Below are 16,361 nucleotides of genomic sequence, written 5' to 3'. Positions count from 1 at the left end.
CCAGCACTGGCTCGATAAAGATTGAAGGGATCGAAGGAGGAATCAAGGATTACGCTCGGATTCCTGGTTTGGGTAGAGGCAGGAAGCGCCTTACTTTATTAACCTTTCACATCTCCAAGGCGTGCAGCAGTCAGACTCAGGTCCTTCGTTGAACAGGAAGCTGAAAACTCATCCACCCACCCACCCACCCTCCCACTCTCACTTCAACCTGCCATTCAACTGCCTGACCAGCCAAGCAGAGGCTTTAGGTTTGAGCTGCAGCTCTCCCTTTTATTTGCTATGTCCTTGGCTTAGGCACTTTCCCTCTTAGAGCTTTTCTTTTCTCATCTGTAAAACAGGAGTAATACTTCTCTCTGCCTTTTGGTAAGGAATTATTATTGTGAGTGGTAAAAATTCAAGCATGTGACTGGCCCAAGTTGGGACCTCGTTGGAGATGATCATCTCCTATGAGCCTCAGCAGGGGCATCTATTTGCCGTTTAGAAAAATTACTCTGGTTTTCAGGTGGAAGATGTATTAAAAATGGGTTGAGGCAGGAAGGAAGGAGCCTCTGGGCACCTCAACCATCAGTGCCCTTGGAGAAATGCAAGGGGAGGCGGCCTGCGTGGCGGGTGGAACACACAGACCCTCCGCATGCCTCAGAGTGATCCTGGATCCACCACTGCCCGCTGCCGGTGCCTCGGCAGGTGCAGTTGGCTCTGCCTCCAAGTATGTACGAACCTCTTCATTTCTTTTCATTTCTGCTGCCCCCACCCTAGTCCAATCCATTATCCGCTCTCTCACCTGAGGCAGCAGCGGGATGCCCTGTTCCTGTTCTTGTCTTGCTCTGAGACATCTCCTTCCAACAGCCAGAGCGACCTTTAAAAATGTAAAACGATCACTTTTACTCGACTGAGCCCTCCACTGGCTCCCCAAACTCCTTAGCCCTAACCACAAGCCCTGCATGACCTTTACCACTCCTTCCCCGCTCACCCACACGCAGGCTCCCTCCCCGTGGGCTTCTGTACTTGCTGCTCCCTCTGTCTGGGGAGCTCTGCCCCTGGTTCTCCCCATACACTGCACAGCGCTGGCCCCTTTCCTGCAGGCCTCAGGCCACAGGTCAACTCCTCGAAGAGCTTTTTCTAAGCACACTCGCCCCCATCATGCTTTGTTTCCTCATCATTTTATTTATAAGTAATAACACTTATTACTGCCTGAAATTAGATTGTCTATGTTCGTAGAGGTCTCCTCAGGTTGACTACTTTTACATTTTTGTTAATTTTAATTATACCAGGAATACATAACGATGTTGTACTGCCGATAGGTAAAGCAAAAATATTCCCTTCACTTCTCTTCTCCCATCCTAGATCCCTCACTGGAATGTCAGCTTCATTTGTCCTATCGATCACTGTTTGTGAGTCCCTGGAACCATGTATGGCACATTCAACAAACAGTTATTGAATGAAAGGTAAATCAAGGGCCAAGTTCTGGCTCTACTACATATTAGCTTCCCTTTGGGGAAGGCCTTGGAGGGGAGGTCAGAGGCCAAGGTCCAGAGGAAGCTATGGCTTTGGGCAAACTACTTAGCTTCTCTAAGTGTCAGTTTGCTCATTTATAAAAAAAGGGAAAAGAGCATTTATCTCATAGAATTGTGAGCATCAAGTAGTGCCAGGCACACCATACACCCCCTCATGAAGTTTATAGGCCAGCAGGGATGTACTTGAAATCCTGCATGTTGACTCCACAGGCTACCAATCTGTTCAGCATCCTAAGAAAAGAATGTTAGAGCCATGCTTTCCAGACTGGGCTGGGAAGAGCTGTGTGCTGGCTCCACGCATTTCCACAAGGGCACAGTTTACCTGAAACCATTTAATGCATCTTCCTGGGCTGTTTGTTTCACTTGGAAATAATTTCAACGTTACATTTTATATTGAGGCAAATAGTGTTCGGGGCACCATCATGGGGAGAAACACTGGAGATCGGGCAGTTTGGTTGACTTCCTGTTTTCTAGGTGGGGAAACTGGGGCAGAGAGTGGCAGGACCTGGCCTCTCCACCCTGGGAAGGGCCCCCTGTGGCTCACACGGGGCCCCTCCTCTCACCACGCAGGACTCTGGTGTCTTCCTCTCGAGATCTCTGGCTTTCGCAGAAACAGCAGGTGGCTTCGTCTCCTTCCCCTGTGGGAGTGAGGGTGAAGCCCAGAGGCCAAGGCCAGGAGGAGAGTACTCACCCTTAATCCACAGTCTCCTATCTCCTAACACTGTCTAGACCCTGGACCACCCTGACTGTCTATCAGTTCCCCAAACGCCCAACCACCTGCCATCTGGACATAATTACAGTAATTCTACTGAGATACCCTTACCGGGCCAAATAACTAGTATAGGTCTCTGTTTCTGAGCTTAATTACAGGAGATTTTTACAGACCCACAATCACATCGGAGTAAATGATAGCTTCCTTTCATCCCATTAATATGCCAATATTAGGGACCTATCAGGGCCAAGGAGTCTAATCTCAGAGTGAAGGACCTCACAGTCTCCCTCTACCTGCAAAGCAAGAGTAACCTCAGACAAAGCAGGGTCCCAGCCAGGATTTTGAAGGACACCAAGAGACCTGCAGGAGGATGGGTTAACATCTACTAGGCCCCTACACACCACCTACGACCAATTCTGCAAGCTGGTACTACCGTATTTTGCCATGTATAATGCACACTTTCCTGCCTACATTTTTGAGGAAAAAATAAGGATGCGCATTATACATGGGTATAATGACTACATACCATGGGTATAATGATTCCGTGTACAATGCGCACAAAACGTGGGTGTGCATTATACACAGCAAAATACGGGTCTCATACTTTACACGTTCGGAGAGAGCTGGTGTCCCAGGCCACCCCCAGCAGCCTGCGGAGGCGAGCCAGGATGCTTTCCATCATACTACCTCACCATGCCAGACTCCCAGGCCCAGCAGGCCAGCTCTATGCCCCCTTCCTTATCTCCCCTTCTCACTGCTTCCTATTTTAGGGCAGCCACTACTGCTGTCCCTGCTCGCCCCGGTCCCCCTCCCACCGTCATCAGTTCCCCAGCGCCAACGCTGTCTTCTCCTGCCCCCTCCACCCCTGCTTCCTGTCTCTGTTAGGTTGTTGGGTTTTATCTCTCCAGAAGGGTGGGGAGTTGGGGTGGGGGAAGGGTGGAGCGGAGGGCGACGGCCTTGCCAGGCACCCAGCGTTCCCCACTAACTCCCATCCCTACCCTACTAGGGGAGCCGCCAGGAACTCGGGCTTGGTGTGGGCAGACCCTAGGTTTTCCCCTTCTGGAACACACAAAGGCTGCCCCCTATGTGCCCGGGGGAGGGGCCTGCACACAAGCACGGATTGCACCAAGACTTGCACACTACTCCATCCACACAAATACACTCTAACCAGCCTGCCACACGGCGTGCACACGTACCCGCACCAGCACACTCTCGCGTGCACACACACACGCACGTATATCCACCCCAGCGTGTGCCCTCACGTACACACCACATACACCACACGCGCCCACAAGCACGCGCGCGCGCGCGCACACACACACACACACAGACGCATCTGGGCACGCACCTGTGTAGACCCCCCCCCCCAAAATGCCCTGCGGGCCCTGACGCCTCCAGCCGCCCTGCCCTGGCGGCTGGCTGGGCGGCGCGCGCACACCCAGACACACGCGCGCACACACGCACACTCCCGCACTGCTCCACGCCCCTGGCCGGGGCCTGGGTGCTGTGCAGCGCGGCGGGCGGTTCGGCGGGCGGTGACCCGGCGGGGGCGGGGGCGGCGGCTGCGGCGGCGGAGGCCGGAGAGCGGAGGAGGCGGAGCAGGGAACCGGGAGCCTGCTGGCCCGCGCTCCTCCTGCCGGCCGGGGATTTTCCAGCCTGGGCGCCTTCGCCGCGGACCTCCCTGCGGCCGCCGCGGACCATGGGCGACAAAGGGACACGGTGAGTGCGGGAGGCGGCCGGTCCCGTGTGCGTGGGGCTGACTTGGGAGAGGGCGAAGGCAGGGGTTCTAGTCCGCGCCCTGGCTCTGCGTTCGCGGTCACCTCCGGACCGCCAACGCCTGGCTTAGCGGAGCTCAGTTCTCCCCTGCCCCTGAGGGTTCTCCGGGTAGTCGCTGGCAGGGCGGTGGGCGGGGGTATGGAGAGGCGAGGACCGGGCTGCCCCATGTGGCTCCTGGCTCCTCGGCACCAGCGCCGAGACACACTCATGTACACTCACTCGCTGACACTCAGCACTGGCCAGCAGATGCAGAGAGCCACCGGGGGTAGGCTGACACACAATGGTACGCACGCTCTTGTGGGTACACGGGCACACTCATCCCTGGGCACACTCATGCTGGCGCGCACACACTGACGTTCAATGCCACACACTGATCACATAGTGACACTGTCATACACTCAATGGTATATACTTATTAACGTGTTCTTGCTGACCATCATGTTGTTATACATAGGTCACACTCCAACACATATCGACTCTAACACACCTTTATGCTGGCACACACATGTTGGCCTACACACTTACACTGCCACTTTTGCTTGCTGTAACAGACACTCTTACTAGCATACACATGTTGTCACGCTTTCTGATAGGGCCACTTGTGCTGGCACATATCTCACTAACATGGTGTTCACAAGACACGCCAACACTGACCCCCACAGACACAAACCAGACTAATGCCCACACAGACTGGCACCCCATGGTCACAAGCTGTCAGACCCTGGGGCTGCTGACACACTCCCTCTAGTCCCCGCATACCACATTGTGGGAGAAAACCGCATTCTACCGCCTCTGTTTCCTTCCCCCTCTGACCTCCCTGAGGCCTGGCCTGGTGGCCAGGATGTGTTGTGGGCTGGGGGTCGGGAGAAGAGCCTGCCCAACTCAGAAAGGGAGAGGATATGCCTCTGAAATGGAAAATTGGGGTGAAAAAGAGGAGGGGGGCTGGAGCCGGGGCCAGGGTGGCTCCTGGGGACGCCCCAGTCAGGTGCTCAGCTTTGTCACCTTCGTTCTGCCCCTTCAGTCTGCCCACTTCCTTAAGTTCTGAGAGAAGCTTCTCCCTTATCTCCTCTTACCCCTCCTGCGGCCCCCTCTTGCATTTTTTCCTTCCTTCCTCTCTCCTATCCTTGTGCCCCATTCCTTCCTCCTCTTTTCCCTCTCTCCTCCCTCCCCTTCTCCTTGCTTCCCATAATTATTTATTGAGCACCTGCTGCATACTAGGCATAGTGTGAGGATCAAACATGTGTGCCGAAGGAGCGGATAAACTAGGGAGAGATGACCCCGGGGGGCCGTCATTTTCAGGGCCACTGACAAAGCAATTTCGCACCCGCTGCTGTCTGACCCGCTTCTGCAACAGCATGAGAGAGGTCCTCCGGAGGTTATTTCCTTTTTTCCAGAAGAAGAAGTTGAGGCTCAGAGGTAACTGGTGCTCCTAAGATTTAGAAACTGCTTCCCAGCCATCCTGACAGTACTTCAAGGAGGGTAATTTGCCTCTTGCCATTTCCTGGAAGAGGAACGAGAGCTCAGAGAGGTTACCTGACTTGCTTAAGGTTAAGAGGGGTCAGAGGCAGGGCCTAGACTGGAGCCCACATGGACCCACTTCTCTGTGACTTGCTTGACACTGCCACACCCCTGGAGGGCCCTGAGTTTGAGGTCAGGATGGGGCACCTTGTTCTGTGTGTGAAGGCCCAGGCTGGCAGGGGAGGCTTCAGAAGGTTGTGAGGCATCTGCATGCACCTTGATAGCTGGTCCCCATTGCAGCCGGCTGGCCGGCACTGTGACCCAGGACTCTGTCCTCAGCAGGAGGATGTGTGGCTGTCTCTTCCACATCCATGTGCCCCAAAGACAAGAGTCTCCTGACCATTGAGGTCAGACTTTTCTCCCTGTGGGAAATCAGGAGCCCTTGCTCTCCTTCATTCTTCCTCTGCAGCTTCGCCCTCAGGGTGACTCAGCCCCTCTTGGGCCTTGGCTTGCCTCTCTGTGACTTAGGGAGGAGTGTCATTTGTCCCCTGCTGCCATGGGTTGTCAGCAGGATGAGGACACCATGTGCAGCCAGGCACCTATTGGAGATGCTATGCTTGGAGGCAGGACCTTTTCTGTGACTCCCCGCTCTGCCTCTAACTCACTGAGGGACCTTGGAGACCTCGGGCAATTGTCTCCACCTTTCTGGACCTTAGTTTTCCCAGCTGTAAATTGGAGGTATTAATTGTTAAAATTTGCAGGGCTCTTCTTGTGTTCACTGAGTTCGCTGGGCAGGGCAGGAGGTGCTGCCTAAGCCTGGAACCCAGGCCTGGCTACCTTCCATCTAACGGTAGCCCTGCTCCCCTTTTGGTCTTTCCTGTAGCTCCAGTTGGCCTCCCTCTCCCTTCCAGACAGGGTTTTTTTGTTTGTTTGTTTTTAAATTTGGAAGAGGAGGGCCAAATCAATAATGGGCTGTATCTTGCCTGGTTCCATAAGCAGTGGGACTCTGTTTTATCTTGGACTCAGACAAGGAAACAGCAAATACCCAATTCTCTAAGGATCAGGAGTCATCACATCCTCCCCTGAGCCTGGATTTGCATCCCACATATGAAAGTGACAGTGGGAATTAGTCAGAAACTGTCACTGCCCTCTAGGAACTTTGGGGTCAAGGGGGGAAAGACAGACAGATACCTGGAGAGGAGCCATTATAGCACAGGTAGAATGCTGACCGCTCTGACAAGGTGCTCTGGGAGGGGTCATACACCCGTTCAACAAATGTGGACTGAGTGTCAGGGCTGGGCGTTCAAGATGAATGGCTCCTTTCTGTCCCCGAAGGATTCAGAGCAGAGCAGGTGGTTATAATGCAGGATAGCATGTGCTGTGAGAAGCTAGGGGGTCCCTAACCCAGACCCTGCAGGCAACATGGTAAGGGAAGCCGTCCTGGGAAGGAGGTGGCATTGGTGCTACTGTGTTTCCTCTGGAAGGATGAGAAGGCCAGGGGCTGGGATTAGGGACATCGTTCCTGGCCGACAGTGCAGAATGTGCGAAGGCTCGGAGGCATGAAGCAACGTGTACAGCCTGTGGGTTGGGCTGGGGATGCTGGGTGAGCCTTAAGAGGTAAACACAGGCCAGTCATCAACCGCCGGGCATGTCAAGCTGGGGAGAGAGGCTTTTCTCCTGAGTGGAAGGTGATTAAGAGAGGAGTGTGAGGAGGGAGGGATGGGGCAGATTTTCATTTCAGAAGGGGGGCTTTGGCAGTGGCAAGGAGGGTGGGTGGGAAGAGCAGGCCCGGAGAAAAGGAGAGCAGAGAGGAGGCCGAGGAGGAGCCTGCGAGAAGGCAAGCTCCGAGCGAAGGCTGTGGAGGGGATGGAATGGACAAACCTGAATAAGGAGGTGGAGCCAATTAGCCTGACTAGTTGGCTATCTGACATGCATGGACTCATTTGGTTCTCCCAATGATCTTATTAATGTAAGGACTGCTGTTCCCATTTCACAGATGAGGCAATGCAGTAGGAAAGATTAAGTAATTTGTCCTCTGCCATTGAAGCAAGGAGCTTCTGAACCCAGGCCTGTCTGCCCGCAAAGTCCTGCTGCTGCTCTCTGCTTTTGCTCAGAGGGAGGGACTTGTCTGGCTCACAGTTAGCCTCTGCCAACTCCCTGGTGACCCCATTCTCAAGTTGTACCTCCCTTCTGGTTCTTGCTGTTCCTACTAACTCAATTGGCAACATGAAGAATCAGAGTTAGACAACAGGAGGGACTTCCTGAGAGGCAATGGGATGGAATGGATTTTCCTTTCTTACAGATGTTTACAAACTCTTTGTCTGATGACGGAGGAGGGAGGGTATGATGGGGACACGTAATCGCCAGCTGTCTGTGAGCCTTGGCTGTTGTCTCTCTTGGCGGTTAAGCTCTGTGTGTCCCATCTTGGCTAGAACATAGGGAAATCCTGTGGCTTTGGCTAGGGTCACTTGTGGGGCTGCCGGGAACAGAGGTGTTGAGCCTGACCCGCTCTCTATGATCCCTGATTCTAGGCTGGCTTCTGGGCTTCAGACTTCTTCATGGCTCTCTTCCTTCCAAGTTTGGCCCTTCTTGCCTGAGATTGAAGCATGGGTTCAGGGGTCCTGAGTCGTGGGCTGGGAACACCTCAAGTTTGTGGCAATGGAAGAACACCAGGCTGGGGGTCAGCCTGCCCTGAGTGGCTTCCTGGAACTGCTGCCAGTATGACCATATTGACTGTCTAATGAGGCCTACAGGGGGGTGGAGCTTGGCAAGGAGCCAGCCTGGAAGTTGAGGAAAATATGGGGCTACTTCTGCATAGATGGGTCAAGACCTCGGGGCGGGAGGAGGGGGGATGGGAGTGAGAGGTGGAGGTTTGAAAGTCTTGGGTTTAGAGATGGTAGCTGACCTGGTGAGGGTAGGTGACATGGCACAGGGAGAAAGCGTAGCCTATGACAAGAGGACAGTTAGGGACAGCTGGGGCCTTGGAGGGCACAGAAGGCTGATGGCCGTGGCTGAAGGTGGAGAGAGGAGGAGAGGCTGTGTCCTGGGAGCCACAGAGGCAGGGAAGGACCAACAGCTGACCGGCTGGGTTAAGACCCCTGGGACTTAGCCAGAAGGCACTTGCTGTTGACTTGGTGAGGGTGTTTGGTTGGAGTGGTGAGGACAAAGCCAGGTCCAGGTGCAGAGGAGAGGGGGAGGACCCTGCTGTTCTTCGTGTCTGGAGCAGGGGTGAGCCTCTTGGAGGAAGGGTGCCCGGCCCTGGGAGGTGGGACTCTGGGTGTGGAGCCTGGCGTGTGAGTCTCAGCTGAGAGCTGGAAGGGACATTTCAGGATTGTTAACGGGTCACAGGGGAGGCGTGTCTGTGCTGACTCCTGAAAGAAGGGTGTTTAGGGGTCTTGGGGAGGGCTTCCTGGAGGAGGTGCCTCCTGAGCTGGATCCTAGGGCATGAGGAAGGCTTAGGTGTTACAGACAGAAGGAAGAGCCTATACCAAGGCGCAGATAGTGGACTTGGGTGCACGAATGTGAGGGGCAAGGCTGTCGATGGAGGCGGTAGCCCTGGCGAGAGGCCCTTGGGTGCTGGGGCGGTGTGTTTCAAGGCACTTTATCACTCATTTGTTTGTAGCCCAGGCATCTTTGTTCCCCAGCTGGTGCGCTCCTGTGGTTTGGTGTTATTTCTGTTTCCTGTTTTTTGGCCTGTTATTCACCTCTGGGTCTGCTCCATAGGAGACGTCTGGCAGGAATTTATTAACTCGACTAACTCCTTCCTCCCTTCTTGCCTCTGCTATCACCCTAGGGGCTCCCTAAGTGCTGAAATTAGGTCTTCTCCATTGGGGAATTCTAGGGATGCAAGCCATGCTTCCCACATTAGACTGGGCGCTGGGGGTCTCCTCCTTCAGATTGGGAAGTCCCAAGGGAGGGGATGTACCACCCCTTTTAGAATGGGGTTCTTGCAAGTGAAGCCTGCTTCTGCCGCACGCGACGGACTTCTGCAAGCGGGAGCCCTGTCTCCTTCATCAGACTGGGGGCTCCCAAGTGCGAGTCATGTCTCCAGCACGGTCCCTGTGATTAAAACAGGTACCATCCCTGATGGCTCCCAGGCACCCTCCCTCCCTCCTGTGTGCAGGAGACGTCTTGTCCGGGGGTGGCTTGTGTCCCAGCAGGGGGTGTAGAATAGAAGGGGTGGGGCAGGACAGGATGGCTGCTTTTGAGAGGGGAACAAAGGACTCTGTTGTCCCAACCCCCGTCCCCATCCCCCAAGGGGCCCTGGCAGGGTCGTCTCTCTGGAGACTCGCCTCCTCTTTCCTGGGACTGGTCCATCTTTAGTCCCACTTTAGAGGAACTGCTTGTTCCTTCCCAGGAGACCTGGTGCCAGACAAGGCCCCCAGGAGGCCAAGGCCCAGGGGCTGGACCAGACAGGTCCCTGGAGTACTGTATGCCTGAAGTCATCCCAGCAACTGAGCAGCTTTCCTGCTGCCCAAGTCTGGGCTGGGCCTGGCTGAGACCACAGCTAGTCCAGTGGGGCCCCGCAGTCCCTGGAAAGGGATCTGTCTGTTGGCCTAAAGAGTGTGGAGCAAAGTGGGGTGCTGTGGCTGATGTCAGGCCAGCAGGAGGCGGAACTCTGCACTCAAGGTCTGAGTGGCCCTGTGGGGTGTAGCTTCTCTCTGGGTGGTGCACCCAGAGGCCCAGAAACTGAATAGGTCTGGTCCTGGATGAGGCGGGAGGTCCCTCCCATTCTGGCGCTGAGCCTGCAGGTACCTCAGAGAGAGAAGCTGCATGCTGCTTCCTTGTGCAGCTTCACCCCTTCTCCTAGCCTGCGCAGCCAATGGGCATGGATGGGTGTGTTTTTGCAAAGGACCAGGGAGAGGCTGGGGAGGGGACCGCGGGGATGCACCACCTCAGGAGGGTCCCAGGAGTGTGCGCTGATGCTTACTCATTGCTGTGTGATCTCGGGCAGGACATTTACCCTCTCTGGGTTTTAGTGTCCCTATGGAAAACAGATCAGCCACCATGGGTAAGGCCCTTCTGGCTAAGTCATCCCTTTCCTGTGCTCTATTAGTGTGTTTTGGGGTGACCTTTCTTCCGGAGGACCGGAACTGGGGGATTGGGCAGCTCACGCCTCTGTCACAGACCAGGGCGCTGGGGCTGTTGGGGAGCCGGGCCTGGGTGATGTGAGTTGTGCTTTCTCCCGCAGCCCTCACCTCAGCTGCCTTCCTCCTCTCAAAGCACCTGCAGTCACCCGCAGGCCCTGGAATGTTTCATTCTCTCTACCCAGGCTGTTTCCTCCTCAGGGACACCTTCCTCTGGGTGTCCATAGCCTCCTCTGTGATCTGATTAGCATAGATTAGAGGCTGATTAGAATACTGGGTAGGTTCTAGTAAGAACCAGATTTCCTGGTTTCAAATGCCAGCTCTGCCACTTACCAGCTGGGTGACCTGCTCCAATTATTTAACTCTTTCTCTGCTTGCAGCTCCCTCTTCTGCAAAAGGGGGTAGTAATAGTGCCGGCACAGTAGGTTGTTGTAAGGATTAAATGAGTTAAAATAGGTAGAGCTTGGAGACAGGCCAGTGGCACTGGGCTTAGCTCTTGGATGACTTCTCACTGGTCAGCCCTCCTCATGTGGCTGTGACCTCTCGCAGTGAGGGACCCTGTTCCATTCACTTTTCAGGCCCCAAAGGGCTCACACAAGCCTGTTTTATCATTGGCTGTCAGTACAGGGGGGATGACCTGACTCCACACAATGCCCAGTGCCCTTCCTGTCCCTGAAGGACTGGATCACACATGGCCTCTTCCTCTGGGAAGCCCTCACTGATCTCCAAGTGCCTTGTGACCTTTGTGCCATTCTTTCCCACACCGGTCCCACCCTCTTTGTTTGGGTCTTGGTTATTTGCACAGTTGGGATGTCTTGTCTGCGAGGCCAGGGGCACCTAGCCCGGGCCTCTTGTCCCTAGCACCTGTGCAGACCTGGCATGGCACTGAGCTCCATAAATATTTGTTTAGCGAAGGAGGCTGAATGTAGGTATTTCGCTGGGAGGAGATACATTTGGGGGGTGGATAACGTGGTTGGTGAAGACAATGGGATGCCATTGAGGGTTTTGAAGTGTCTAAAGGTGGGCCAGAGTCACGGGCATTGGATTATTCTCTGTGACCCAAAGGGCAGAGGTCACTGAATAATTGGCTTTACCTTGCTAGGAAAGTGTGTTTTCTGACAGCCAGAGCTACCTGGCGAGGGGATTGGTGGCTCACCCAAGCCTCCGTGCCCTTGCTCCTGCTGCTCTCCCCGTCTCGAATGCCATCCTCACTTCTCTCTGCTTGTCCAAACCCTATTTCCTAAATAAGCTCCCCAGCCATGGAGCCATCCTTTCTTAGCTCCCAGAGGGTGGGCTAAATTCCCCATCCCCATCCTTAGACATTACGGAGCCTTTTCTGGGTCCGAGCAGAAAAGGTACGGGACAATGGATAGTTCCTCTTAGAATGGACATCTGGATCTGGCTACAGTATATCCAATGTGGTTTGACCTGGCACGAGGAGGGGACCATGGCTTCCGACAAGCACTGTTGATCAAGGAGCTCTTTATGCAGCTGGAGAGCACAGAGCTCCCCATCGGCTTCCACTGGGCAAGTACTCAGAACGTAATTACTGGGGATAGAGTTCTGGGCACTGCATCCAGCAGGCTGAGGTCATAATCAGCTAACTACACCACCCAAGAATTGCTCCTTGGCCCAGAGGGGTGGAGGGAAAGGGGGTGGGGGTGGTGAGGCTCAGAAGAGATGTGAGAATGAGAGGGATGCTATGTCAGGGGGGTCCAGACACTGGACCTGCTGGGCACAGCTGGAAAGGGGAAGCAGGAAGTGGGTTGGGGAGTAGAGAGAGAGTGATGAGAGGAGGTGCTATATAGGCACAGCACCCTAGCGACATGACTCAGGAGTAGGGGCTCTGACCCCACTTCTTCCCTGTCCCTGTGATACCATGGAAGAGCTGCTTTTCTTCTTTGTGTCAAGCAGGAAGTGGGGGAGGCATGGCCCAGAAGGTCTGTAGGACCTTTCCTTCTTGATTCTAACGTTAGAAGGGGAGAGGACATCAACAGCAGGCTGTGTTCCAGCGTCGCCGCTTGCATGCCTGTCCTCTGGAAGGAGCAGACTGTACGCGGGTCTGATCCAGCCTGAGACTGAGCTGCTGTAGGTTCATCAGAAAGCAAGACTGTGGTGGCAGCAGGCAAGCCGTCGGCCTCTGTCGTGTCTTTATCTCTGCCCTGTCCTCGTGACTGTTCTAGCAAATTAGTGCTCTCAGTGAGCGACCGTTTAAGGCTGCCCGGTGTCTCCTCCATCAGGCTAGTACTTTCCCACGTAGCACTCCCAGGTGTGGGGGCATGCGGCTCCCCGAAGGTTGAGCCACGAGGTTTGGAGTGTGGATCTGAGTTGGACAAACTTGGCTTTGCTGTCCAGCAGCATTGCTCACTATCTCCACAATCTTGGGCGAAGGTTTTCAAATTTGCAAACTGGTGTAATAATAACACCATGGCATGCTGGGGGCAGAGAGAGAAAGGACTTGATTAAAAGTCATTGCTATTATTCAAGACCTAGAGTGTATCTCAGGTCCTCTGTCTCTGCTCCCTTTCCCCGGCCTGTCCTGGGCTCTGCATGCAGCTGTGTATGGTCGGCGCTAGAGCAGAAGCTCACAGGATGGCAGGAAAGGGAAGTGAGATTGCCCAGGGAGGGGAGGGTGGGGCAGAGTGGTGCTGGGGCAGCCTGGGTCCCCTCCCTTTTGGCTCCTCACCCATGGCTGATTCTCTAAGGGGAAGTGGGGCATGAGCGGTCACTGTGGCAGGACCGAGGCCTCTCTCTCTTAGCGCCTGCCCCCAGGTGCCCGTGAGGAGCCCAGAGCCTGGTCATCGGCCAGGGAAGTCAGCAGACCCTGTTTCATACACTCTGGCAACAGCCTGTCCTGGTTCCCAACCCCTAGCGGGAGGTGCCTTCTTGGACCTGAGATGTGGAGGTCCGCCGAGCTCTGGAGGAGATGCCGCAAAGGCAGGGAAGAAAGCTGCCTTCCCCTCCCCCAGCCTCTCCCCAAAGCCCTGGGCTGTGACAGCCAGGGCCTCTGACTCGGAGGAAGCTGGTTACATAACAGCACGACTGCCTGCTTCCTTCTTTCATTCCGCCCCAGAGGGACCATGTAGAGGTGGTGCAGCTCTGCTCAGAGTTCCTGGGCTTGAGAGGTCCCTGTGACCATGCGCCTGGTTGTGGGGTGGGGTGGGTGTTGCCCACCCGTTTTAGGAGGAGAGCTCTGTGCACTACCTTCCACTGGGGTTGGCTCTGCACACTGCCCGCCTTCCCACACTACTGGGAACAGAGCTGCAAAGGGGAGAAGCCTCATTCGAGGAAACAGGCTGTGTCCTGAGATAATTTGCCTGCAAAGTGCCCCCAGAGGGGAGCTGCTCTGAAACCAGAGGAACAAACAGCCAGCGTTTTTCAGTTTGTTCCATTCAACTTCACAAACCTTCTTCAATGCTTGTTGGGTACCAGGCCCCGACCTCTGCTCAAGGCCTGCCCCCAAAGCCGCCTGGCCCACCCCAGAGGCATGTCTCTCTTTTAGTGGGAAGCTGATTTAAGGAACAGCTCTGTTCCTGTCTCCCACCTAAGACCTTGCCCTTTCATGTAGGTGGGGTTTGACCCTCCTGGGTTCTGGGGTATGGGGAGCATCATGACAGAGCACCCGCAGCCCTGCAGGCTAGGGGTTTCAGGGTTGGCTTATACCCTTTCTATTCAGCCACCCCTGCCTTCCCAGGGGTGGGCAGAGAGGGTCCCGTAAACATAGACTTCTGTGAGTATGTGCCGCAGTGCAGGCCCTGGGTTGGGCACCTGAGGTATGAAGAGGAATCAGGCAAGCCTTGGCCCTGGGGCTGCTCATATCTTTTGGGGGAGGGGAGCTGGATCATCAGAACACTCTCTGAGAAGGAAGGTAAAGGGGATCAGTTTGGTCTGAGGCAGAGCAAGCCCAGCAAGTAAGGATCAGAGTAGCCCCTCTGAAGGGGGAACACTGGAGCCAGCTCTGGGGGTGAGCTGAGGTGAGCCGGGGGGGACGCTTGTCTTGGTGGTGTTTGTGACAGATGTTTCCAGCCAGACCCTGGCTTCATCGGCTGTTAGTAAGGGGTGTCCCGGGATGACAGACTTCTTGAGGACACAAAATCTAGGGTGAAAGTGAACGTTCTGCCACATGGCATCCGGGCAGAGGAGCTGGGACAGGTGTACGAGGAGGCCCCGGGCTCAAGCAAACTCATTGTTGGAAACTGGATCTGCCCAGGACTCCTCCCGTGGCAGGTGAGGGAGCAAAGGCCTCCCTCCGGCCAAAGAGACCCGCAGAGGGCAGATGACTGTTTTGATGAGCGACAGACAGGCAATAGTCGGGAAACCACGTCTCTGAGCCACGGCTCTGGGCTGTGGGGCTGTGGGGCTGTGGGGCTGTGGGCTGGCAATGGGAGTGGGACAGGCGCGCTGTGTCCGCATCTCTGCGGGCCGCGGGGTGTAGCGGGAGCGGCAGCGGGCTGGCTCTCTCACCTCCCCTCTTCTAGTAGCTTTGCGTCTGTGGTGAGTTTTTCAGCCTCTGGGCATAGTTTCCCTGCTTTGTATGTTGTATCTGTGCTAATGAAAGTGCCCAGCACGTTAGTGGGTTGATTTTATTATGGGTCTGTGTAGCCCCAGGGCCGTGGAAGAAACCTAGAAGCATTTTAAAACTCAGTAAGAAGAACTTCTTCCTCTTCCTCCTCCTCTTCTTCTTCAATAGATTTTTTTGTAAATATCCTAAAAATGACAAAAGTGATTGCACAGCATAAGCGGATGGTTACTAGGCACACACTTATTTCTCCTGTTACTGAGAGGGCTGACTTCAGCGGCAGCGACTCAGTGTGCATAATTGAAACAATCCAGCCATCTCTGATGTTCACCGTTTTGCAGTTAATTTTGGAGACGAAAAGAAAAAAAAAAAAAGTAAAAGTTTGTAATAGGAAGAACTTTCAAACACAGAGCCATGACCCAGTCCCAGACTGAGCCCCGATCTGGGCCGCAGCCTGACCTGGCTCCCTCTGGTCTCAGCTTCCTTTGGAGTGAAGAGCTGGAGGAGCGGGTGTACGAGCAGGGAGCTCTGCGGAGAAGAGAAATCCCGGTCCTAACCCCTGCGGTGCCCTGCCTGATGGGATGGATACACGTGCCCGTCACCAAAGTGCTTTTCTCCTCCCCCCGGCACTGCTACCCACTCAGCCCAAGCCCCGCTTCCGGCCCGGACTGTGGCAGTAGTATTAGGCTGCTGGCCCTCTGTTCAGTCTAAATCCTCCAAACCCTCCTCCTGTTCTGAAATTCACATCTGACCCTGTTCTTCCCCAGCTTCAAAACTGATGCGTTGCTTCCCATGTCTTGTAGGACAGTCCCCATTCTTCAGGTGGCACGGGGGCCCTTCGTGCTCTGTGCCAAACTTCTTCCCACGCTCCTTTCCCACTTTTCCAACCACCCGGCCAACACTCTGGCTACACTGACTTTTTGGGTGTTCCTCCACAGTCTTTGTACTTTCCACACTTCTGTGCCTTTTTTTAAAGCCAGTCGCTTTGTCTGGGATCCCTTGCTCCTCTGACTGATGAAACCTCCCTTCTATTTTATGTCAGCGCCGTTCAGTTGAACATGTGGCACCGGACACCTGCTGGGTGCTTGGGCACAAGGCTGTCCCTTGACTCCTTGCTCCCTGCACAGGCAGTCAGAGCCCTCCTCCACGCTCCCTTGGCGCCTTGCAGGCTTCCTGACGGCATGATTTATTGTAGTTGGCTGTTAACATGTCTGTTTCCTGTGCTAAAGGGCAGGCGTGTGTTTGGTGCCTCCTGGACCCCAGAGCCTGGTAGGGCCCTCACAGAAGTGGGGACC

At 54.9% G+C, this 16,361-nt stretch overlaps 1 protein-coding gene across 1 annotated transcript in view; it reads left to right on the top strand.

Moving 5' to 3' along the window:
• The first annotated feature begins 3,829 nt into the window (after positions 1-3,829).
• ARRB1 (arrestin beta 1) overlaps positions 3,830-16,361 on the top strand; it is a 70,079-nt gene continuing 57,547 nt past the window's right edge. Inside the window, exon 1 of the mRNA XM_054576282.1 lies at positions 3,830-3,945. Within this exon, the coding sequence (XP_054432257.1) occupies positions 3,926-3,945 (20 nt within the window). The 5' untranslated portion in view covers positions 3,830-3,925. The remainder of the gene's footprint in view (positions 3,946-16,361) is intronic.

Source organism: Pteronotus mesoamericanus, unplaced genomic scaffold (genome assembly GCF_021234165.1).
Source record: "Pteronotus mesoamericanus isolate MK-2021 breed Mesoamerican mustached bat unplaced genomic scaffold, CSHL_Meso_final contig_33, whole genome shotgun sequence".
In the NCBI taxonomy this organism is placed as follows: Eukaryota; Metazoa; Chordata; class Mammalia; order Chiroptera; family Mormoopidae; genus Pteronotus; species Pteronotus mesoamericanus.
The sequence above is the reverse complement of the archived record's forward strand: the minus strand, read 5'-3'. Positions and strand labels throughout refer to the sequence as shown.